This window comes from Anas acuta, chromosome 3 (genome assembly GCF_963932015.1).
Source record: "Anas acuta chromosome 3, bAnaAcu1.1, whole genome shotgun sequence".
In the NCBI taxonomy this organism is placed as follows: Eukaryota; Metazoa; Chordata; class Aves; order Anseriformes; family Anatidae; genus Anas; species Anas acuta.
Window position 1 is genome coordinate 116909787 of NC_088981.1, and position 23537 is coordinate 116933323.

Sequence of the window (23537 nt, forward strand, 5' to 3'; positions counted from 1 at the left end):
GACCAGGTCGAGGTGGGCATGAAGTCACCAGAGCTCCTCATTATCAGCAGCACGGGCCAGCCTCCGGGAGAAAAAAAAAAAAAATCATTTATTTGGCTGGGACACGGGACACGTGAGGGGTCTCCTTTTTCCATGGGCTGCTTGCTTTCTGCTTGAATCAATTAATTCCCCCCCCCCAAAAAAGCAGGATCAGACCTCAAACGGATGAAAGAAGCGGCGGTGGCATGGCGAGCTGGGGAGCGCATTGCTGCTCCAGATTTCTGGGGCCAGTGCCTTTTCCTCAGCAATATTTACATGCCAAAATCCATAAAGTTGCCTCTTCGCCTCTGGTTTCAACCGAAATTTGGCACCGTGCTGGGAACAAGCGACCCCAGCGCATCCCCAGGGCTCACGACCCCCTCCTGGCCCCTGCCCTCCCTGCGAGCACAGAGCTGCAAAGGAGAAACTCACGCTCCTGTCCCCCAGCCACTGCAATTTATACTCAAAAAGAGCTTTTGAGGCAAAAATAGCTGTTTTATTTTCTTGGGAGTGCAAGGGGTGAAAAATATCCCGGAGCATCTCCAGTACGGGATGGATATGGATGGTCCGGGACCAGTGCGCCGCAGGGGATGGCCACGGGGCTTTGGGGCTGAAACCTCCTGCAGGGAATTATTCTTGCAGAGGGATTTGTTTGCTCTGCGAAGGCTCAGCCCTCTCAGCTGGGGGCTGTTTTGAACCTGCTCGGGGCACTGGGAAGCTCAGGAAAGGGGCGCCCGTGCGCAAAAAGGATGGGGAGCGAGGCAGCACCTGGCATGGGAAGGCAGGGCCATCCTGGGCGAAATGGAGCCAGGAACCCCAAATTGTCCAGTTCTATGGTTTATTCTTCACTCCTTCTGCCTTTTTTTTTCCTTTTTTTGAGCCGGTGGCATCCCCACGGACACACACTCACTGGGCACAAGCGGGCTGGAAGGGCTGTGACACCCTCACGTGCCCGCAGCCGCTGCCTTGCACGCGCATTTGCACACCCGGAGCCAAATCCCCGATTACTGCCCATGCCCCTAAGAGGGATTAGGGCTTCTTAGGGGGCAGCTGGATGCAGGCAGGGGATCCCTTCCCGCAGCCCCGTGCTCTCACCGTGTTCCTGGGTCCTAAGGGGGTGGAATAACACCCAGCCCCATCCCCATGCCCAGTCCCAGCAGGGATGGAGCACAGGGAGGTTGCCAAAAATGTGCCGGCTGCGTGGCTCTGTGCGGGAGGGCAGGAGGCAAAGCTGGTGACAAAGCTGGTGACAAAGCTGGTGACAAAGCTGGTGACAAAGCACGGTGGCAGATCTGCAGGGGTGGTGATGCTCAGCCACGTCCTCGGTCCTGGCAGTGGGGTTTTGGCTGCACTGGGATGGGTTTGGGGAGCCGGGAGAGCCCTGGGGCACTTTGCACCAAAGTGGTCCCAAACCTGTGTCACCTTCCAGGTGGCCAAGGCACGGTCAGGGGATGCTGAATATTGGGGACACCTGGGTGACTACTGGGCAGGAACAAGAAATGGGGAAGTATTGAGTTTTTTTAACATTTCTCCCTAAAAGAAATGCAAAGAAAGGGCTGGTGGAGGCTGCGGTGGTGGTGGGGACCTCGTCTCTGCAGAAACGAGCGTGGGGAGAGGGAAAGGGGCAGAAGTGGGGCTCATCTGGGTGCGATCCCTGCACATTTGTGCCTCCCAAAAAGGATGGAGACCTCCATCTGTGCGGATGTTACCAGATTTTGGGACCTGCAGGGTGCACGCACTGGGTAGGGCTGAACCTGGGTGGTTTGGTCTGCATAAAACCATACAACCCTCAAATCTTTAGGGTTGGAAAAGCCCTCCAAGATCTGCTCCAACCATCCCCTACCACCAACGTCACCACCAAGCCATGTCCCCAAGCACCACGTCCAACCTCTCCTTGACCACCCCCAGGGACGGGGACTCCACCACCTCCCTGGGCAACCCATCCCAACACCTGACCGCTCTTTCCGAGCAGAAATGCTTCGTAAAGAATTGGCCAAGGGGTTCCAGGTGCTGGTTTCAGACAGTCCCGGGCCACCAGGGTGTGGGTGTACCCCCCAAGGACGCCAAGGATGGGTCAGGCGAGTGCTCAACCTTGGGCACCTCAGCGCTCACGTCTCTCCGGTGGCCATCTCATCGCCCAGGCTCCCGTTGAGCCCCCGCCACCCCCTCCTGCCTAAACGCTCCCCCGAAACGAGGCAGACATCAGCGGAAAGGGAGCCGAAATGGCCGAGCTTTGTCTCCCTGGAGAGGCGAGGCAGCTCCTGCCCGGCCGCCCCGTTTTCACATCTCCCTTTGTTGAAGGAGCAGCCTTGAGCGAGACGCCACTCGAGGGGCATTGAACGAAATGTTCGGTCGCCTCTTCCACGTGGCACTCAGCGCCCCTCTCCGCCTCTGACGCTAATGATCCGGACGAGGGTGGTTTTATTTTTCTTTTTTTCTTTCTTTTTTTTTTTTTTTTCTTCTTTTTTTTTTTTTCCCGAGCATAATGGGGAGAAGAAATGAAAGGGAAAAGGGGCTGGGGGAGGGGAGGTCACATCCATTTAGGAGCCCAAACATTTACTGGGAAAGTGGCTCCTGAGTGGCCGCACAAAAGCCCGGCTGTGCCCGGCTCCATCCCTCCTCCGGCTCGCCTCCCCCGCCGCCCCCCAGCAGGACCAGCAGCCCCCGTCGGAGAGGAGGATAATGGGTTGCATTATAGGCAGGCACGATAAATGCCTATCCACTCGTGCGCAATAAAAAGAAGCTGGTCTTTAGCTAATCGCCCTGGAGGAGCTCTTGGATGAGGCTCGAGAGCGAGATGTTCCCCTTGGTCCTGGCCCCGAGACCGCCCCGTAAGGGGGCTGTGGGGTGCAATTCGTCCTGTCCCAATGGGGCTGAGCTTGGGTCTTTCCTGGGGTGACCCTGGAGGGCGAACGACCCCATCTGAGCAGAGGAGAGGGTCCTGTGGTGATGGAGCGGGGTTTGCTGATGGTGTGGAGGAGCCAAACAGGAGCACCCAAAGCTCTCCGAGGCCATCGCAGGACCTCCTGGCACAACCCCTAGAGCGTGGTGGTGAGCTCTGTGCCGGGGTTGGAGGTGGTGAGGGTAACCTGGAGGGAGAAATGGGAATGGAAACTGAGGCTCCAGGTGCTGAGCTTCCAATATTTCGCTGCGTCCACGTGGGCTGGCAGGAAATTTTGGCTCCGACAACCAAACTTCTCCGTTTGCCTTGAAACCCCCTGCCCGGAGCAGAAAGAGGATTTGGGGAAAGCTCCCTCCCTGCCCTTGCTGTGCGTCTCGGTGGGCTCCGAGCTCAACCTCTCCTCCCTCTCCTGTACCCACCTTTTGCCTTTTCTCCCCCAGCCCCATTCTCCCAGCCCCTTCCCACGGTGTCCCTTCGCACGGTGCCTCCCTCGCTGTCCCCGTTTAGTCCCAGCAGAGCCCCGTGGCTTGATTTTGGGGCTTTTTTCGCCTTTTTGCCCAGCGCCACGGCCGAGGCTGGCTGCTCCCACGCTCGCACAGCTCCTGGGTGCCGCAGGGACGATGCTCGCCCTTATTTTTTGCTCCCACAACGGGCATTCAAAACCAAACCCGGGTTGAAAAAGAGCAGAGTGCAGCTCGGGGAGGCAGCATGTGAATAAAAAGTGATTTTCGGAGCACTTGGGGGTCCCTGTCCCAGCAGGGGGGTGGGCTGGTGCTTTCTCCCCGCTTTCTCCCCATTAATTAACAATGCAAAAAGGGCTCGGAGGGGGAGGGCTCTGCTTGCCCAGGGATGTTTTCTTTTCTGAGCTGCCCTGGGTGGTGGATGTGGACAGACGCACGGACACCCGGAGGCACCGGAGATGGGGCAATCAGCCCCGTGGAGCAATCCCGTGTCCTGAGCCAGCAGGACACCTCCCTGCTCTGCCCCCAAACCCCGCAGAAACAAAGGAGACCAGTGAAAACCCTACACCTAACACCCACCTACACTTAACACCCCCCCCTTGCAGATGTCCACTAACGAATTTCCCCCTTTTTCAGGCTTTCCTCTGCTTTTGGGGGCCGTCTGAGCCGGTTCGAGCATCTCCTTTGTGGGAATCAATCTGGGAACATCATCTGGAAACTCTTCATGGAGTAAAGAAAACCCCAAAGCCAATGCTTTTGTCCAGCCTGGAAATCTCTGGTTTCAGCTCGCATTCTTATGTCAGAATGATTAGCATATTTAATTAAGCAAGCCTGTTGACATTTCTAGCTGGGTGGATGATTGCTCTTCCTTCTCGCAAGGAGCTGCCAGCGTGATGGGGGGAAAGACGAAAACTGCCCGCTTAACCCCGGAGAAAGGCTCATGGGGTCGGGTGGGATGGGGATATGGGATGGGGATGGGATGGGGATGGGGATGGGGATGGGATGGGGATATGGGATGGGATGGGATGGGATGGGGATATGGGATGGGATGGGATGGGATGGGATGGGATGGGATGGGATGGGATGGGGATTTGGGATGGGGATGGGGATGGGGATGGGGATATGGGATGGGATGGGGATGGGATGGGGATATGGGATGGGGATGGGATGGGGATATGGGATGGGGATGGGATGGGGATGGAATGGGGATGGGATGGGATGGGATGGGATGGGATGGGGATATGGGATGGGATGGGATGGGATGGGATGGGATGGGATGGGATGGGATGGGATGGGATGGGATGGGATGGGGATGGGATGGGGATGGGATGGGGATATGGGATGGGATGGGATGGGATGGGATGGGATGGGATGGGATGGGATGGGATGGGATGGGATGGGATGGGATGGGATGGGATGGGATGGGGATGGGATGGGGGTGTCTGGGAGCAGGGAGCCGTGCCCTCAAGCCAAGACTCCGGTTTAATCCCCGCTGTGCTGATAAGGTCACGCCGGGACCTGTGCTCCCGCCTGCCGTGCGCCGTCTGGGGCCGGCGGCTCCGGGGGCCCTATTTATAGTGCGGTGAGAGGATCAGGGGGAATCAGTGCCCGGAAAACCCCGATGCTTGCCCTGCTTCCCACAGCCAGTCCCTGCTCGCTGCCTGCTGCTGGAGCACCCGGCTGGTCCTTGCCAAGGTAGGTGCCGGCACCGCGGGTGCTTGGGGAGCCTCGGTGTCCTCCCACGTCCCCATCCCCATCGGGGTGGGATCGGGATGGTTTTTGGCACGGTGGGGAGCCCCAGTGTTGGGCTGATTTCTCTGGATAAAAGGGACAAATTTATGTATTTGTCTTGTCCTGCTATCAGCCAGGTCACCGTCCCTCCATCCTGCTCGGACCTGAACCCACCTGGGGCAACCGACCCCACAGCCATGGGGAAATTGGGCCAGGGTGGAGGTGTGGGATTGGAGATCTGACCCTGCCAGGGGCATCTTGGTGGTCTGGGCTCCCCATAAGGTGGGCACCATGCCCTCCATACCCTTATTTATGGCTACATCTGCCCCAAACCCATACAGAGGGGCATGGGGAGAGCCCCAAATCCACGAGCCGCTGGGCGGCACGGTGGGAGGGCTCCTTGCTCCCCTTTGTCCCCACCACCTGCATCCCTGCTCTGGCTCCTGTTCCAGGCAATTCCAGCGCGTTGGGATGTGGGGAAAACCAGCGTGGTCCCACATGGGCTCAACACCCTGCCCGAGGTGACGGAGCCACCCTTGGGGACCGTCCCCGTGCGCCCGATGGAGCTCTACCCCGGCACCGTCCCCACCGGGGCATCTTGGCTCTCCCTCCTCTTGCTGGCGGTGCTGAGCGTCCCCTCGCTGCCGAAATCCCTTCCCGCATCCTACGGGGACACGGAAGAGCCCCAGGAGGGCACGGGCTTGATCCAGTGCGGGGAGTACAGCAACCAGGTGCTGCCCAACGGGCGCTGCCGGATCGTGGCCACCCTGCCGCAGGGGGACGAGCAGCGGTGCCCGGATATGTTCCGCTGCACCGACGAGGTGTCCTACTGGCTCCACGAGAACGAGGAGCGCAAGCAGCAGATCCTGGAGCTGCGGGAGCTGATCTCGGAGCTGCAGGAGGAGCTGAGGAACCACCGGCACCGCATCAAGGTCCTGGAGCTGCAGGTAAAGGGGCTGCCCTCGTCAGGTCCCCCCACCCCGTGGGGCGTTGCTCTGACCACAGGGGTTTATCCATTAAACCCCTCTTACTCGGGAGCCTTCCAGGGCTGATCTTTCTTAGCGTGAGCTGCAAACCCCTCTGGTTTTATCCCTGTAGGAGGAGGAAGACCATCCCCAACACCTCAGAGCCTGCCTGGGATGGGTTGGGGTCGCTCACCCCTTACCCATATTGGGGCTCGAGATGAAGTTTTAGGCACCCAGGGCCGAACCACATCTCAGGTTGGCTCCTTCCCAGAGCCCTGCAGCTCCGAGCCAAGGAGGCAGAGGGACAGTAGATATTTTCCATGCAGCATTCATGCCCTTAATCCTGTCTTCCTTTCCAAGCTCTGAAACACCCCAATAACACCCTGCCTGCTGTGTAGGGTCCCTGGGAGGCAATGATGCTCGGTTGGACCACAGCACTGACCCTCCTCCTGCTTACACAGGTCCCTTCCCATCCTCTCTGCTCTCCCTTTTTGCCTCCCCTCTCACCCTCTTGATAATTTCTGTGTCTTCGTGCTCAGTTTTTTATCCCTTTCTCTGTTAATAGGAGTTGGGAGAACTCGTTTCTCCTCTAGGGGATCCCAGGTGAGCAGCAGGGAAGGAGCTGGGGGTGCTGCTGGGCTCGGCACCCTACAAGGATGCACCCAAGGGTCCTGGGGGGGGGACATCCAGGTCCCCAACCCTACCCGAGCAGTTCACACCTTGGGGACAGGGCCAGCAGCGCCCGTGCCACCAGGCTACAGCTGCACTCACAGAGGGGATGTCCCCGGGGATATCTGGGACCCCCTTGGGCCATTTGCAGGGGGTTTCAGCCCTTTTTCGGAAAGGGCCCTGAGCGCTTGCTTTGAACCCAGCCTTGTTTTCAGCGGGAAGCTGCGGCGGAGACCTACAGCGATTCCTCTTTTTTTTTATTATTATTTTTTTTTGTTGAAAAAACACACGCTGAAATGTAAAGGGGTGGAAGAAACGGGAGGAGAACAAAGCCTGGAGAGCTCGGCAACGAGCGCAGCTCATCCGTCCAAGCACAGGAGGGGGGAATGGCAAGAAGCGCAGCTGCATGCAGGGTGGGAAGAAACGAGGCCTTGCAGCTGAAGCAAGGAAACCAGAAGCAGAAATGGCTGCTGAGCCTGTCCCCTCCACACCCTACAGTCACAGGGACAATTCCACCAGAAGTTTTCCAACTCTGGTGCTCTGGCCACTTCCCAATGCTCGTGCTCAGCCCGGCAGGCTGCTTTTTCCCCACCTCCCCTTGCTGCCTCCCCGCCGTGCCCACCATCCAGCCCGGCTAGGGCTCTCCACCTCCCTTCCTCCCTCTGAGGCGCTGTTGCTCCTTTAATCCGGCCCCATAAATCAGCCTCCTGCTGCTTTGCCACCAGTGTTTCTCCTGCAGCTCGATGGCAGCTCATCCACCCGGCACGGACATCTCCCCGAGCACCCCAGGAGCCTTCCCCAGCAGGCTCTGCCAGGTCCCAGCTCCTTTTTGGGCTAACGGGGACCCCGAAATGGGGTGAGGCGAGGTGACCCCTTCTCTGCCTTCTTTCCCTCCCCACCTCCCTTATTCCACCATGGTTTGGGTGGGCAGCCCTATAACAGCCTGCACGGAGCAGGACCCCATTGCGCAACGACGGAGAAGCCCCCAATAAAACCATCCCTGGTGGAGCAAAGGGATGCTGCGGGGTCTGCTGATTGAAACCAGCCCGGCCGTGCTGGTTTTAATCAGCAGCAGGGGATAAAAAAAATAATAAAAAAAAAAAAGGAAAAAAAAAAAAAGGTGTCGGCTGTGGAGGAGGAGGGGATTGTCTGGGAGAGAGCATCACGGCTTTACGCACGGGGCTGGCGCGTGGGTGCAGGCTGCTGGTGTCGGTCACGGCTCGCGGGGCAGAGCTGATTTATGGGCGAGCCAGAGACGTTGCGGGGCTGATAGGGACAGCACCACGTCGGCACACCCCCTGGTTCCCAGCCTCGTTCCCCCTGCTTGTCTATCTGCTTGGGATTTGGGGATACGGGCAGGCTCGTCCCGAGGTGATCTGGGCTTGTTGGCAGGGACAGGTCATGCTCAGGTGGCTTTGGGAAGGATGCTGTACCTGCCCAGCCCGGGCATGTATCCTACATGGGATCAAAGACTCTGCATCCTAAATACAGGTGGTAAAAGGGGCTGGGCCCCTGCATCTCCAGGGTTGGTACCCGAAGAGCTGGAGGTGGCTCCTGGTGGCACCTGGTGGCTCCTCGCTGCGGGGTGCTGAAAGCTTTTGTTGCTCGAGGGGAGAATGGGGGAGTGCTTCGGGGGGGAAAACCCAGCGGTGGTTGTGGGGTTGCTGGATTCACCCTACAACAAGCTGGAGGGGTTTTGGGAACAAATCCCATTTGGGAACAATTCCTGCAGCTCACCTCTGCACATCCCACCTGTGATGGAGAACCCCAAAGAGGTTGTGGGTCCTGCCAGGGGGCTACGGGGTGCCCCCAAATCCTCCCCTTCTATCCCAAATTTTGCCCTGCTTGCAGCACGAGGAGGCGGCCGGCCCCAACCGCAGCCTGGAGCAGCGGGTGCAGGACCTGGAGCAGCGGTCCAGCGAGGCCAGCACCCTGCAGCACATCCAGGCCACGCTGCTCTACGACATGCAGGCGCAGATCAACAACGTTTCGGTGCTGACCGACTGGGTTTGGCGCAACCCCACCTGCCTCGGCCCCGCAGATATCAGGCTGCAGGAGGAGATGCACCGGCCAGGTGATGGGGAGATGCTGGGGTGGGAAAAAAGGGTTTCGATCCTCTTTGCTCGCAGCCTGGTTTCAGCCAGTTTGCTTTCACGAGGCTCCTCGGAGCAGTGGAATATTTTCCGTGCAACCTAGGAGAGGGTTGGGTACCTTGGTGTTTTTTTTTTTCTCTCCCTGGGTGGTGTGAGATGATCGCAGGGCTCAGATTTGGCTCTGACAGCCCCTGTTGGGATTGCTCTCACTGTTGTTCCACCTGCAGTCAGATGCAGGGGCCTTCCTCCCAGCTCCGGGGACTGTTTTCCCAACAGAAAAAAAATAGAAATAAAGAAAAAAAGAAAAAAGAAAAAAAAAGAAAAAAGAAAGAGGAAAAAAAGAAAAAAGAAAAAAATAGAAATAAAGAAAAAAGGAAAAGAAAAAAGAAAAAAGGGAAAAAAAGAAGAAAAAAGAAGAAAAAAGAAAAAAGAAAAAGAAAAAAGAAAAAGAAAGAAAAAGGAAAAAAAGAAAAAAAAGAAAAAAAGAAAAAAGAAAAAGAAGAAAAGGAAAGAAAGAAAGAAAAAGAAAGACTAAGAGGAAGAAAGGAAGAAAGGAAAGAAAGAAGAGAAGAATAAAAAAAAGAAAAAAGAAGAAAAAGAAAAAAAGAAAAAGAAAGAAAAAAGAAAAACAAAAAGAAAAAAGAAAAAGAAGAAAAGGAAAGAAGAAAGAAAGAAAGAAAGAAAGAAAGAAAGAAAGAAAGAAAGAAAGAAAGAAAGAAAGAAAGAAAGAAAAAGAAAGACTAAAAGGAAGAAAGGAAGAAAGGAAAGAAAGAAGAGAAGAATAAAAAAAAGAAAATAGAAGAAAAAGAAAAAAAGAAAAAGAAAGAAAAAAGAAAAAAAAACAAAAAAAAGAAAAAGAAGAAAAGGAAAGAGAAAGAAAGAAAGAAAGAAAAGAAGGAAAGAAAGAAAAGAAGGAAAGAAGGAAGAGAAGAATAAAGAAAAAGAAAAAAAAAAAAAAAGAAAAGAAAAAGAGCAAGAAATCATTTTGTCTCAAAAATTCATAACATGAAATCAGGGCTTTGGTAATACTCTTCAACTCCCCCAAACCAAAAATTTTCCATTATTTCTCATACTCTAGATTTAATGAATGCATTTAACTTTTTGCCAGTTTTTGTTTGCTTGTTTTCCTTGTTAGTCACTGAAATGTTTTATTCATTTTATTATTTTTTAGCAAACATGGGAACTTCCAATCAAAAACGCATATTTTATTTTATTTTTTTTTCCCCTGCTGTTCTGCCCCAATTTTCTGCCAAAGAATCCCCATTTATGACAACGTTCGGACCGGGGCTCGTCATAGCCAGGATCTACAAAGCTCCACCCGGAGCTGCTGGAAGGTTTTGCAACCTGTTGGGTCTCCAGGGCCTTGGTAAGGGGGTGCTGCCCCCCGTGCCCAGCCCCATTTCAAAACCCCAAAGCCCCCGGGATCCCTGGGGGCACCCCAGGAGCTCACAGCAGAACCCTGGGGATCCCAGGACTGGTCCCAGCACTCGATGCTGAGCAGATGTCCAGGAGGATGTTAGGAAAGGATGAAGAGATGTTTCTCCAGAATGGTGCACCCGGTCTTACAAAGCCAGGGTCTTCCTTCTCCAGAAAGGAGCAGGTTCGATCAAGCACAGGAGCTGCCGATGGCTTTCACCTCCCAGCCTTGGTCTGATTCGAGCTGGTGATGCCAGGGGGAGAGGCAGGTTACTTCTCCCCAGGCCAACTAATGTAAGAATTTTCCCAAAAATTGCATAGAGAGAGAGAAAGAGAGAAGGAAAGAGAGAAAGAGAGAAAGAGAGAAAGAGAGAAAAAGAGAGAAAGAGAGAGAGAAAGAAAGGAAGATAGAAAAAAAGAAAAAGAAAAAGAAAAAGAAAAAGAAAGAAAGAGAGAAAGAGAGAGAGAAAGAAAGGAAGAAAGAAAAGAAGAAAGAAAGGAAGATAGAAAGGAAGAGAGAAAAAGAAAAAGAAAGAAATAAAGAAAAAGAAAGAAAGAAAGAAAGAAAGAAAGAAAGAAAGAAAGAAAGAAAGAAAGAAAGAAAGAAAGAAAGAGAAAAAGAAAGAGAAAAAGAAAGAGAAAAAGAAAAAGAGAAAAAGAAAGAGAAAGAGAAAAAGAAAGAGAAAAAGAGTGCAAAGCTCATTTGGCCACCCATGTCGTGGTGGAGGCAACACCAACAGCTCCAACCCTACCTGCTGCCTTTGTGTGCTCCTCCCTGAGCACGAGTTGGGATGTTCAGGGGTGCTGGAGCTCAACCCTACACCTGTGGCAGCCCTTCCATAATTTGACGTCACCTTTTTATAATTTGATTCGAGAACATCCAAAGCATCCCCCTAAGCCTGGAAGATGTGGGACAGGACCTACCTGGGACACCTGAGAGCCAGCCAGGATGCTCCCGGGCACCTCAAATTTCTCTGGGCACGTTTTTGCAGAGAATTCAGCCCAACCCCTTTGGTAGGTGACGGGAGGAGAGTGGATTTCTCTCCTCTCCCACGTAAAGCCAGGATGAGCTACCCTCTGCATGAGCCTGTCTCTAGGGACACCAGCCGAGAAGTATAGATAGCTCGTGGCAGACAAAATAAATCCCGCCTGGCACATCCCGGTTAGAAGCATCTTTAGAGGCTTCGGAACGGTTTTGATCCCCAAATGTCGCATTTCTCCGCTTTCTTGCAGAGATGAAGCACGCCAGGAACTGCCCCATCGATTGTGCTTCTGTTTACTACAACGGGCTCCGGCGGTCGGGGGTCTACAGCATCATGCCCTCCGTAGGAGGGATGCCTATCGAGGTGCTGTGCGAGATGGACACCGAAGGTACTGAGGGACCTACACCATCTCCCAGGAGAGCTCTGGGTGGGAGATGTGTCCCTGCAAGCTGTCTCCTAGCTGAGGGTTACAGCCTCTCTGCTGGCTAAAGAAAGGGAAATTTGGATAAAGAGTTCAAACCAGGCTGGGACTTGGTAGTCTAAACGCAGGCATTTAGGGCTCTTTGGGATCTCCTCACATACCCAAGGTATTTGCAAAGATCTAGTGGATACCACAAAGGGCTTTGGGGAAGAGAAGCCCTTTTGGAGGAGGGGGTGCCTGGAGCATCTCCGGGCAGCAGAGAGCAATCCCTAAATGGATCCCTAAATGGGGAGAGCCTGCCCAGAGATATTTTGGGGTGTAAAAGTGGGAGCAGATGACCACCTGGACCTTTGCTGTCTAAATATCCATACACAACGCGTCATCCCTAGGCACAGCCTTACTAACAAAATCACTTTGCGAGGCCCAGATTTGGGAAGAATGACGCCAATTGTCAGGGAACCGCGGTGGGCTGTCAGCTCCTTGCCCCACGGGTCTTCTCCTGCCAGGATGGCCATGTCACATTAACACGTCCCGAGATGGAGGAAGGGGTTGGTTGCCCACAGGCAGGCTTCTCGCCTACTGGGGAAGGTTGGCCCAAAAGATCTACAGGTGATGGCAGCTTGTGGACGCGAGCACTCATTAAGAACTGGGCTGTTCAGGCAGTGTGGTTATGGCATTGCTATTATTTGCACGACCATTGTCACAGTCTTGGACACTGCCGGGTGACAGCCTGTACAAACAGCAAATAAAAACATGTCCCCAGTCCCCTCCTCAGTCTTACGGTTTCGGAATGAAATGAGAAAGAGGGATTCAGACAGATGGGAGAGCAGATGGAGACTGTGAGACAATGCTGGAAGAGAGCTCGTGTGCCTCTGTGGTGCTGCGGGAACAGTACATAACAATCTCCAAACTCCAGGATCTCCAGTTCGTTCCAGTCCCAAAACATTTGCCTCCCCCGGAGCACCACCGTACTCATTTAAAGCCACCTCCCTGAGCTGGAGATGGACCCTCAGAGGTGACACCACACCGTGTGATGGCATTGGGACTCATGGATGTTCCCTCCAGACTCCCCTTTTCCTTTCTGTCCTGCAGGTGGGGGCTGGACGGTCATCCAGAGGCGTCAGGACGGCTCGGTTGACTTCAATCGGACCTGGAACGAGTACAAGGAGGGCTTCGGGGACCTCAGCGGCGAGTTCTGGCTGGGCAACGAGAACATCCACAAGATAACCAGCCAAGGGGACTACTCGCTGCGTATCGACCTGGAGGACTGGAACAACAAGCACAAGCACGCCTTCTACCAGGTCTTCAGGTAAGAGCTGGGGTGGTCTTCACTGATTCTTGGCATTTTATTATCCGTAACACATCAGCCACGTCCTTTATTAAGCAGGGATGGCCAGGTCTGTCTAGACAGTCCCAGATGAACTCTTTCCTTTTCTCTGCTGGAAATGTTTATGGGTGACCGTGGGAAGATGTGCAGGGTAGCGCTGCATGTTTGAAGCTTTGGGGCTTAAGGTAGACCCCCAAACTGCTGAAAATACCTTAAAACAGAACAAAACAAACAAAACCACAAAAAAAAGATGTTGCTTGAAAGTACCTTGGAGCATCTTCTGCCAGCAAACGTGCTCTGAATGATCACCCCAATTTTTTTTTCTCATCAGATGCCATGTGCAACAGCAGTCACCTTCAACCTCCGCTAGCCCAGGGGGCAAATTACTAATTAGCTCGGTCAAGGTGAAGGGCAGGATGTTTGCTCTGTGGAGGAGAGGCAGAACCGTGTAATCAGAGGATTTGTCTTGCCAAAGCCTCCTCAGCTCTTTGTTGTGGTTGTAGAGTCACGGTCTGCCTGGCTCAGACCTAAAGCAAGCGCCCTGAGTCACGCCAAAAACATCCCCCAGAAGGGGGAAATCCATCGGCTTTGGCTCTGAGAGGTGATGAATCACAGCGGGGAGCCTGGGCAGAGCAGCCCGATGATTGCTAGGTGCCCACACCAGGAATGTGGTCCCCAAACCTGAGAGGAGGCTCGGACTCTCCCCTTTTAAATAGTTTCCCCTTTGCTGGCAGCATCGAGGACGAGGCCAACTACTACCGCCTGCACGTGGACGGGTTCAGCGGGACGGTGGAGGACTCCTTCGCCTGGTACCACAACAAGAGGAGCTTCAGCACGCCCGATTCGGGGAACATCTGTGCCGAGATCTCCCACGGGGGCTGGTGGTACCACCAGTGCTTCTTCTCCAACCTCAACGGGGTGTACTACAAGGTAAAGGGGGGGAAAGGGACACAGGGGTGGCACTCAAGGACTGGGGACAGGGTCCTCACGTCCCTGCAATCCTTCATGGCTTGGCCAACCTCTGCTCTTGGAGCAGGGCTCAAGGGAGTGCTGGCACCGGGGCAGCCCAGCCCTTTCGGTGCCAGGGATCAGACACAAGCATCAAGCCACCTCTTCACGCTGTGTTTTGGGGCCGTTTGGTGGTGACTCATGCGGCCTGAGATGCCACCTCCTCTGGGAGCACCTGAAATATGTCGAGCTTTGCGTGCCCTTCCCACCGTGTCGCTGTGGTGTTTGAGTGATCAATTTTCTGATGACACCTCTGTGCATTTCCCATCCTTCTTTCTGCACCGCAGGGCGGCCGATACTCCATTAAAAACCGAAAGATCCTGGGCCCCGACGGCATCGTGTGGTACTCGTGGAAGGACACGGACTACTACTCCCTGAGGAAGGTGGCCATGATGATCCGGCCACGCACCTTCCGTCCCCACCTCTCCCCGTGAAGCAGGCCCGGGCCTTCTTCCATTCGTCCACTGCTGGGAACAAAAGTGTGTGGAAATAACTCCTCGGGAGCAAAAACTGAGCCTGGGGGTCCCTGATGGACTGAGCCACCATCCTTTTTGCTGCCTGTGGGCCTCGGAGAGAGTTGAATCACCCCCGGGAACATGAAGGCCTTCAGCAGAGCTTGGGTGGTGAAAGCTCTCCTCACGCCATGGAGGTGGGCCATGAGGATGGCCTTGCGAAGACGAGCATGGGGCAGTTTTTCACAGCAGTTTTTGGCAGCATTTTTTTTTGGCAGCACTTCTTTTTGGCAGGATTGGGCTTCCCCAAGGCCTGAGCCCCAACCCGGGTGCTGGCTTGGGGTGGTTTGTAGGCCGCAGCTTGTGTTGAGGGGAGGTGTTGAGCGCTCTGGATGTGAACCCAAGAGTAAATTCAGACCAGCAATCCTGCATGTAATTTCTACATCTCTTGGCTTGGTGTTCACATTATTGTGTGTGTATTTAGCACTGGAGGTCCAACGCTTCAACCCAGGGATGTCCTGCAAGGTGCTGAGATGGCCCTGGGGTGGGCAAGGAGACCCAACCTCACTGCCCAAACCTCATCGTGGCCAAAAGAGGAGGAAGATCCGCAGTGGTCCTCGCTTCTCTGGCAGGGATTGTGTAGCTGCAATAATTATGCCCCAAATAAAAGGATTTAAAAATCAAAATGCTGAAGATTTCCCATTTTTCCATCGCGTTTTCACCTCTCGGTCATTTCTCTGGCAAAGAACTGATGAATTTTCTATCCACCTTAGGTGTGGTTTGCAGGAATGATTAGAAGTGATTTTAAGTCTTATTTTACTGCCTTGTTCTAGATAAAGAGGAGTTGTTGTTGCTTTCCTTTAATTTCTGTAGGGTTTTTTCATCTGTAGTTGCATCCAGAGCCCCTCTTTTTTTTTCTCCCGACCTCGCCTCCTCGCAGGATCAAGAGATGGAGCCCACGGCCGTGCTGCGGCTGCTGATGAATTTTTAATCAGATTTCCTTTTTTTTCCTGCTTCGTTTGGGCGGAAGAGTTCAAAGAGGGTTCAGGGAAGGGGAATGGCAGAGCTGTGCTACAGGTTAACAGCAAGGGGAGAAAAATGAGCTCCCCGAGCCTCGCTGGGTCATCATCCATGCTCATCGGGAGCTGAGACCTGGTGAAGATCTGAGCTGCAGGTTATGGATGGGATAACCTGGGATGCTGCACCAGGATCTGGACACGGTCAGGTTTTTGGGGTGGTTTGGGGGTTTTTGGCTGCTCCTCCAAGCAGCCTCCTCCTGGCTGTGCCCTTGCTGCCACCTTCCTCCCCTCGGTGCCCCCTTTTTTTCTCCTCCCTTGCCACCCACTGGCTTCTCCCCAGGGCGAGCTCTGCTGTCCTGGCTCTGCTCCCCGTTTCTCTGCCGCCCTCCTCAAAGCTTTTGGGAGCTTTCCAAGACTCCTCGGAGGAAGCTCCCTCGGTCTCTCCCTGTTTCCTTCCTTCCCAGCCCAGCATGGGTGCCTCTTTCCATTGTGCCATGGTTCCTCCAGCCCTTCGGGCCCCGCGGTGCACACGCTGTTGTAGGCTGCGGCCCAGGGCCCTGGGGGAGAACAATATATTGCGTTATCCTTTGTTTATTAAAATAAAACGGACTGAGCAGAGCAGCATTTTGTTTCCTGTGGGTTTACCCAGCCCCTCCAAATCTGCCGATGGTCGGCTTCGAGATTCCTGCTGATGTCATCCGCTCAAGATTTATGCCTCCTGCCCACTCTTCCAGCCTGTGGCCTTTCCTCACTTCTTGCGTTTTTAACAAAACCTTCTGCAGCCTCCAGCTCCTCTCCCACGTGGATTTTGGGGGTTTGGTAACGCGCAGCCCACCATTTTGTGTGGCCATGGTGAGCTCCACACCGCTGACTCCATCTCCTTTTCTACGTGGTCCCCCACTTTGCTGTCGCATTTGGGCGTGATGGGACCCCCTGGGCACGATCTCCGCTTTCCCATGAAGGTCTGAACCCCCCCGGGGACCCCACCAAGGACCTCCTTGGCCCAGGAGGAGTGGACATTTGGCTCCTTTGGGAAGCTGGTCCTAAATTTTGCTGCCACCATCTTTCAGGGTGAGCGGAGGCAGGAGAGGAATCGGTGCTGCTTCCTCCGTAGGGCTGGGGAAGCAAAACTCCCCCCGGCTCTCCTGATAACAGGGACACGAAATTTTGCTCCACGGATGGACCAAAGGGGGTCATCTGGCCTCAATATAGACCTTAGCACGTTTCCAGCCCCCTCTTCCTCACCGTGTTGGCCAAATCTCTCCATGCAAACAGCTCCAGTTTGGCTCGTGCTCCCCCTCAGCCCCATTCCCCACCCCAGTGCAAGCAAACTTGGGGTGCCCCCCCCCCCCCCAACCACCCAAAAACCACACACAGGAGACACTGCACCGCTCGTGAGAAAACAAAAGAAATGCCAAGGCAGTTTATTTACAACCATAGTATACAAAAAAAAGGACAGCTCGTGCCACAGCTAGAACAGCCCCCTCCATCTCCTTCACCCGCCGCCTTCTCCCACGCTCCAGATTTTGGCAGCCCCTCCAGGGGCGGGTCCCCCCCCAAGCCCCCGGGGTCGGGGTGAGCATCTCATGGCACAAGAAGAGACACGGCTCCCTCTGGACCTGAATCAGTGCTTGTAAAAACCTTCTCTGGCTGTAGAGGAGACCGAGACCTTGGTTTGCATCAGGGTTAGAGATGCCAGGGCCTGGTGGTACTGGGACCAGTGCCTGCTGGCAACTGGGAGAGGAGGGGATGAACCCCCGGGGCAGAAAGCAGAGTCTCTGATGTCTCCTGCTGGGAAGGAAGGACTCCCTGCCCTGCTCACCCTCCCTGGAGGCACAAATCTCCCTCCCCAAAACACCTCCTGGGGGGCACGGCTTGGGACAAGGCAGCAGCGGGGTGCCACGCTGTCTCTCGCCCTGGAGTCACTCTGGAGCAGAAAAAGGGATTTTTGCCCAAGAGCTACCAAGAAGATGAGTCTTGGGAGATTTTTTACAAAAAAACAAGCAGCTCTTTGGGGTCTTTTGGTGTCACCCTGAAAAGGATCCTCAGCATCTCCTACAGCCGGGTGAAGCCTTTGGAGCAAGCGAGTCTCGCTCTGACCACCTCCAGCGAGGGGTCTCCTCTCCCCCTTCCCCAAAACGGTGCTGGAAGGTTTAGGGGCCAGGAACACCCACCCTGGCTAAGACCCTGGAGCCGAGATGGGATGAAAGGAGCGGGGGGTCACCAAGAGATGCCGCTGCCCATCGATGGCCAGGAGCCCGCCGGGGCAGGACGGAGCCGGAGAACCGCAGCTGGAGGGGGGCGCGCACCCGCCCGCCTGCCCAGCACCAAACGAAAGTCACACACGACGCACATTTTCCCCCCTTCCCTCCCCACCCTCTCCATCCCCGGGGCCAACTCTCCTCTTCACCAGCTCTGGGCTGGCTCCTTCCAACCTCCTTGGCAGGCGGCACGCTGGACCCCCGTGGGGCGCGCACCCCAAATCCGGGGAGGCGCGCGCGCTCCCGCCCGCCCACCCATCCGCTCGCCTCCCTCCCCACCCTCCCCGAAACGACTAGGATGGCTTCACTGGTCAACTCTGTACATTCACAAACAAAGAAAGCAGAGGAACGTCCCCTTCCACCGGCCGGCCTCGCGCTGCGGCAGCCTCCGCCACCTCCCCGGAGCTGTCAGTCCAAGCATCGCCTCTTTACCTGGAGGCCTCTTCCTTGAGCTCCTTGTTTTTCCTCACTTCTTCTGCGTGTTTGTCCTGTGGGGGGAGGGTTTGGGGGGGGGTGGGAGGGAAGGGGGGAGACGCGTTAGCTCGCCGGGCTTCGGGCCCCACGGGCGGGCCAGCGGCTTCGGAGGGGTTCGAAGGCACCGAGGGCGTTCGCGAGGCCAGGTTCGTCCCCGGAGGGACAGCGGTGGGTCAACTGCGTCCTCTCCTCCCCGGGTTTTAAGAGGGTTTTTAAGGACCGTGGAGGCACTCGGGGACAAGACTGCAAGATTGTCCTCGCCCTCTATCTAGGAGGTAGACGTCAGCCAGACAAGGCGGAGCGGGAACCCCAAAGGAGATGGGGCGAGCTCGGATTGTCCGTCATTATCTCGTGCTCTCTGCCTCTGCCCCAGGGCTGGCCGAGGCGTTTGGAGAAGGGCACTGGGCGAGCTCCTTGCAGAAGGGATGTTTTGGAGGGAGCTGGAGGTGGTGAGGGTGGTGGGACCTTCCGTGCTGAGGCTGGGAGCAGACCTGCTTCGGGGGAGAGAGAAGAGGTCTGCACACAGCGGCGGCACGGCAGCACGGACACGCCAGGCCCGTTGGGGTCACCCCCGCCCCGGTGGGACCTGGATTTTGGCTAACGCCCCCCCCTTTTGGCGGTGTCCCCAGGGGGTCGTGCCACCCCACGAGCCATGCGGGGTGCCCGGATGGGTGTCCCGGTGCTTCCCCTTCCCCCTTCCAACCCCGCCGGGGTCTCACCTTCTCCTGCAAGCGCTCCAGCATGGCCGCTAGGTGCGCCTCGCGGTTCTCCTTGTTGGACTCCATCTTCTGCGCCAGCTTCTCTTTGGCCATTTTGATGAAGTTGTTGTTCTCCTCGATGGCCTTCTGGATGACCTCCCGCTCGTGCTCCCGCTTCTCCGCCAGGTGCTTCAGCAGCTCGGCCTCCTGGTACTGCGGGGGGCAAAGGGGGCACCGTGGGCACCGTGGGCACCACGAGCACCACAAGGACCACAAGGACCACAAGGACCACAAGGACCACAGGGACCATGATTTCCTTCCCTCCCCGATGCCACCACCCCCTCCAAACTCAGCGATGTCCCCCGCGGTGGCCATGCCATGGGCACGAGGCTGTGTCCCCGTGTCACCTCCCCCCGGGGGTGCGCTCCCGCGGGCGCCACCTCCGCACCCACCTTCCTCCTCTCCTCCGCCGCCTCCAGCTTCTTCTGGATCTCCTCCAAGGAGGGGTCGCGCCGCCGGGGCAGGGAGGCGTTGAATTCGGGGATGCCGTCGAAGGAGGGGGGCTTCAGGATCACCTCGAAGGACTGCCCCGAGGTGCGCTTGTTGAGCTCGATGACTTCCATGTCGGAGATGACGCACCAGGTGAGGTCTACGGTGTCTGCTGGGAGAGGGGCAAGGGCTGACTGCTGGCACGGGTGCCTCCCAAATCCTCCCACATTAGGGGGGATGAAAGGATGGAGGGAGGATAGATGGGGGTCCCGGGGGGTGAAGGGAGCTCAGCCCTTAAGCTGAGGGGGTCTGGAGAGGAGAAGGCTTTGGGGAGACCCCCGCCAAGCACCCTGACAAGGGGGCTTGCAAGAAATATGGAAAGATTTTGGGGCTTGTAGTGCCAGGAGGAGGCACGATAGTTGAAACTTGAAATAGGGTGGATTTGGATTGGCTTTAAGGAAGAAATTTCTCGTGGTGAGACGCTGGGGGCGTCCCAGAGGAGCTGTGGGTGCCCTGACACGGGGGGCTCCTACCTTCATAGGTGTACGCCGGTTTGTTCAGGGGGTCCGAGAGGAAGCAGGAGCAGAACAAGGAGACGAGAGGCAGCTCCTTCATCTTCTCTTTGTAAGCTGGGGAGAGAAGGTGGGAGCGGGGTCAGCGGGCGGGGGGCCTGCCCGGTGTGGGGCAGGGGCTGCCGTGTGTTGGGGACGGGCTGGGATAGGGCTGGCACGGTCTGCTAGGTTACAGCAGGGTGATGCAAGGTGTGCAAAGACACCGTGGAGTGGGGAAACTGAGGCACGCAGTGATGGGGGTGCCTTTAAAAGAGGGGTTACGCCCGTCCCGGTGCACAAACCACACGCACACCCCGTTGGATGGCACCCCCGGGGTGCCGTGCGCACCCCAAAGCAGGGCTTAGCTTGGGATGTCGGCCATCCCCGGGGCTTTTTGGGTGGGCGAGGGGTTTGGGGGGGGTGCCCCAGTGTGTTTGGGGGGGTGTCAGGGGTGGGGGCACGGAGCCAAGCTGCCCCCCGTCCCCGTGGGACCCCACAGTGGTTGCGTACCAGCCAGAGTCATGGCGCGGCGATCCTCGGGCGTCTGCAGAGAGAGCAATCCTGGGGGCTGGGGGGGGCAAAAAAAAAAGGCAGGATGAGTGCTGGGGGGGCTGGGGGGCTTCACCCGGCCCTGATCTCCCACCGAGGGGGGGCAGCTGGACATTTCCAGCCTCATGGGCAGGGATTTGGGGTGGGAGGATAGGGGTGTGATGCGGGGACAGGGCGGTGATGGGGGGGACACCGATGGGCGCATACTGGTGCGAGGTGATGGGAACATACTGGTGCGATGGGCTCATACTGGTGTGATGGGTACATACTGGTGTGATGTGATGGGCACATACTGGTGAGATGGGGACATACTGGTGTGATGGGGACATACTGGTGCGAGGTGATGGGGACACATGGGTGCGATGGCAGCAGCCGGTGCCGTGTTTTGGGCACCCGCAGCCCTTCCCCACCCCACACCTGCACAACCCACACGCGTTTCACGTGCGTGGCCATGCCGGGAGCAGCGTGCGCTTGCACACCCACCCTCGCAGACCCCACCCCACAAAAAAAAAAAAAAGTGCACCCCCCTTTTGCACGGCCTCTGCTGGGGCGCGACTGCAACGGTGCCGCCACCCCATAAAACGGGGACCCAAATCCGCGCCTTCCAGCAACCTCCCCGCGGGCATCCCGGGGCAAGGAGGCTCTGGGGGGGTCTCTGGGGGCCCCCCCAGTTTCAGCACGCCCCAATCCATCCTGTGGGATCCCCCAAAATCCCGACACCCCCCCCTTCTTGCATCGCCTCTGCGTTTTCCAAGCCACCTGCCGCCGCGTGGGGGAGAAAAAAAGGGACAAAACGAGGTGGCAGCCTGCAGGGACACCTCCCTGGAGACACCCCTTTCTTTTTTAGCGACCCCCCCGGGAGGGTGAGACCCCTCTGAGGGCTTTCCCAAAGGGTTTTGCCTTTAAAACCCTTTTTTTTTGGTTTCTGTGAGGCGTGGAGGCGAGGCAGGGTGGGGATGCTCTGGTGGCTCGTGTGCGCACACGAGGCTGTGCACGGGGATGTGGCGGTGCCTGGAAGCCTTCTCCCCCCTCCTCGCGTTCCCACCCCAAATCCTCCTTTTTCCTGGGCTTGCGTGGGGGGGCTCGGAGGAATTTTGGGTTCCAGGAGCCCTCCTGGCATCCCTCCCGTGCTGGCTGGAGGATAAAACCCAACATTTTTTCCCCCTCTATTGAGGTCGGGGGCCACCGGGAAGAGTGGGGGGCCCCCAGCCCTGCTCCCCCTTGCAGGACGAAGACCCCTTTTTGGGGTTTGGAGGTTTCCACCCCGCTGAGCCCCGATGGTGGAGCTGGGTGTGGCGGGGGGGCTCCATCACCGCTGTGCCCCCCCCCCAAAAAAGGATGAAACCTTGCCCAAACCCAGGGCGCGGAGGCGATGCCGGCGAGGCGCACGTGGCCAGGAGGGAGCCCCAGGAGACAAACCCAGCGGGGTGACCCCAAATCCCACCCAAATTTCTTCTTGGGGGGGGTGGGGACAGCGGGAACCCCCCCCCTCCTGCCCCCTTCCCTCTCAGAGCGATGGGGACGGGGATGGAGGGGGCTGGGGGGGGGCTCCCCGCTCCCCTCCTCGAAGCTTTCAGCGCTGTGGATGGCTTTTCCTGGTGTCCCCCCCCTTAAAATAAATATTTTGGGGGGGGCTTCCTGCCACCTGCAATAATTTGGGGTGCTGGGGGTTTGGGGATGCCCCCCCCAGAAGGCTGGGTGGGGGCTGCGGACCCCATCCTGCGACCCCTGCGCACGGGGAGGGGAAAAAAAAAAAAGGGCGAGGGGGCTGCAAAGGGGGCGCGGGGGGGTCCCCGGCTGGAAGGGAGGGGGATGCCAGACCAAGGGGGGGTCGCAACCCCAAAAAAACACCAAAAGATGGGGTGGGGGCGTGCAGGAATCCCCCCACCGCTGAGGATGCCGGAGGGGGACAAAAGCCAAGCCACATCCAAAGGGCGACCCCCCCCTTCCCAACGCCCCCCTCCCCAAATTTCCCGATGAATCCTTTTCCCCCCCACCCCTTACATCCCTCCACAATCCCCTTAACCCCCCCGTATCCCTTTTTTGGGTTTTTTTCCCCCCCCAGCCCCGTGCGCTCACCCCACCGCCGGCACCAGCGCTGCCGCTCGGCGCTCTCCGGGCTCATTTAACGCGGGCGCGGGGGGCTCGGAGGAGCTGCCCCCACCCCGGGGGGGTTGGGGGGGGGGTGGGAGATAAAGGGGGGGGGGTTTGGTGCCCCCCCCCTAAATGACATCACCTCCCCGGCCGCCGATTGGAGCAGCCCCGCGGCCGCCTTCAATTGGCCCCGAGCCGTGCGAACCGGGGAGCAGCCCGGTGACGTCACGGCCGGCTGCTATTTTCGGGTGAAAAGGTAAAAAAAAAAAAAATTAAAAAATTCAAAAAATAAAATAAATTAAAAAATTGATTGCGAAAAAATATTTTAAAAATGAAATTAACGGGAGCGTGGAGGGGGGAAGGCAGGAAAACGCTTGGAAATGGGATTTTTTTTTAATATATATGGTTTTAGTTCTTATTTTTGGGGGATTTGAGCCCAAAATTGGGCCGGCACCCACCGGGGTCCCAGCTTTGGCTTGGGGGGGGGGTCGTGCATGGCCCAGCAGGACGGAGCTGGGCGGTGACAAAGTGACAACGGTCGGGAGCTGGTGGCTGCGGGCACCTCCCCGCGCGGGGGGCTCGGGGACACCCCCCAGCTCCGATGTCCCCAGGTGGGGACAAAGCGCCCCCCACCAGGACAAAGCCTTTGGGGACATTTTGGGGTGTCCCCTCCATCCTCCCGGGGCTGGGACACCACTGGGTGTGTGTGACCCCTTTCCAAAAGGACCAATTCTTGCCCCAAAAATTAGGCGATGGGAGCTCGGCGAGGCCATGTCCCACATCCCAAAATTATTTCGGTGCGTGACACCCCCCTGGGTGAGCAGGGGACACGTCCCAGCTCCGTGCCCCCCCCCACCAGCCCCTAATTCGCTTCACCCTGGCCTATTTATGCCGAAAGCGAAAAATCACGAGCCCGGCACCCCCGGGGGGACCGTGCGGGTATTTTTAGGCACCAT

General features: G+C 56.7%; 2 protein-coding genes across 7 annotated transcripts; one reads left to right on the forward strand and one right to left on the reverse strand.

Annotated features, from left to right (window-relative positions):
• Positions 1-5156: 5156 nt before the first annotated feature.
• LOC137854963 (angiopoietin-related protein 7-like) lies at positions 5157-15097 on the forward strand. Its single transcript, XM_068678986.1, has 6 exons — positions 5157-6059; positions 8598-8820; positions 11489-11626; positions 12752-12968; positions 13721-13916; positions 14282-15097. The coding sequence occupies exons 1-6, from the start codon at positions 5460-5462 to the stop codon at positions 14426-14428; spliced, it is 1521 nt and encodes a 506-aa protein (XP_068535087.1). The 5' UTR covers positions 5157-5459; the 3' UTR covers positions 14429-15097.
• A 1760-nt stretch (positions 15098-16857) lies between these two features.
• Positions 16858-22684, reverse strand: STMN4 (stathmin 4). 6 transcript variants are annotated; one of them, XM_068678996.1, is made up of 6 exons: positions 22567-22684; positions 20449-20506; positions 19921-20016; positions 19351-19556; positions 18920-19111; positions 16858-18214 (listed from the first exon to the last, which is right to left on the reverse strand). In XM_068678996.1, exons 2-6 carry the CDS (start codon positions 20459-20461, stop codon positions 18155-18157), a joined length of 567 nt encoding a protein of 188 aa, XP_068535097.1. In that variant the 5' UTR covers positions 20462-20506; positions 22567-22684; the 3' UTR covers positions 16858-18154. The 6 variants fall into 6 exon arrangements, with proteins under 6 accessions (XP_068535097.1, XP_068535096.1, XP_068535095.1 ...); XM_068678995.1 differs by having other exon boundaries at positions 19351-19559; XM_068678994.1 differs by lacking the exon at positions 16858-18214 and adding an exon at positions 18221-18691.
• Between the last annotated feature and the right edge of the window lie 853 nt (positions 22685-23537).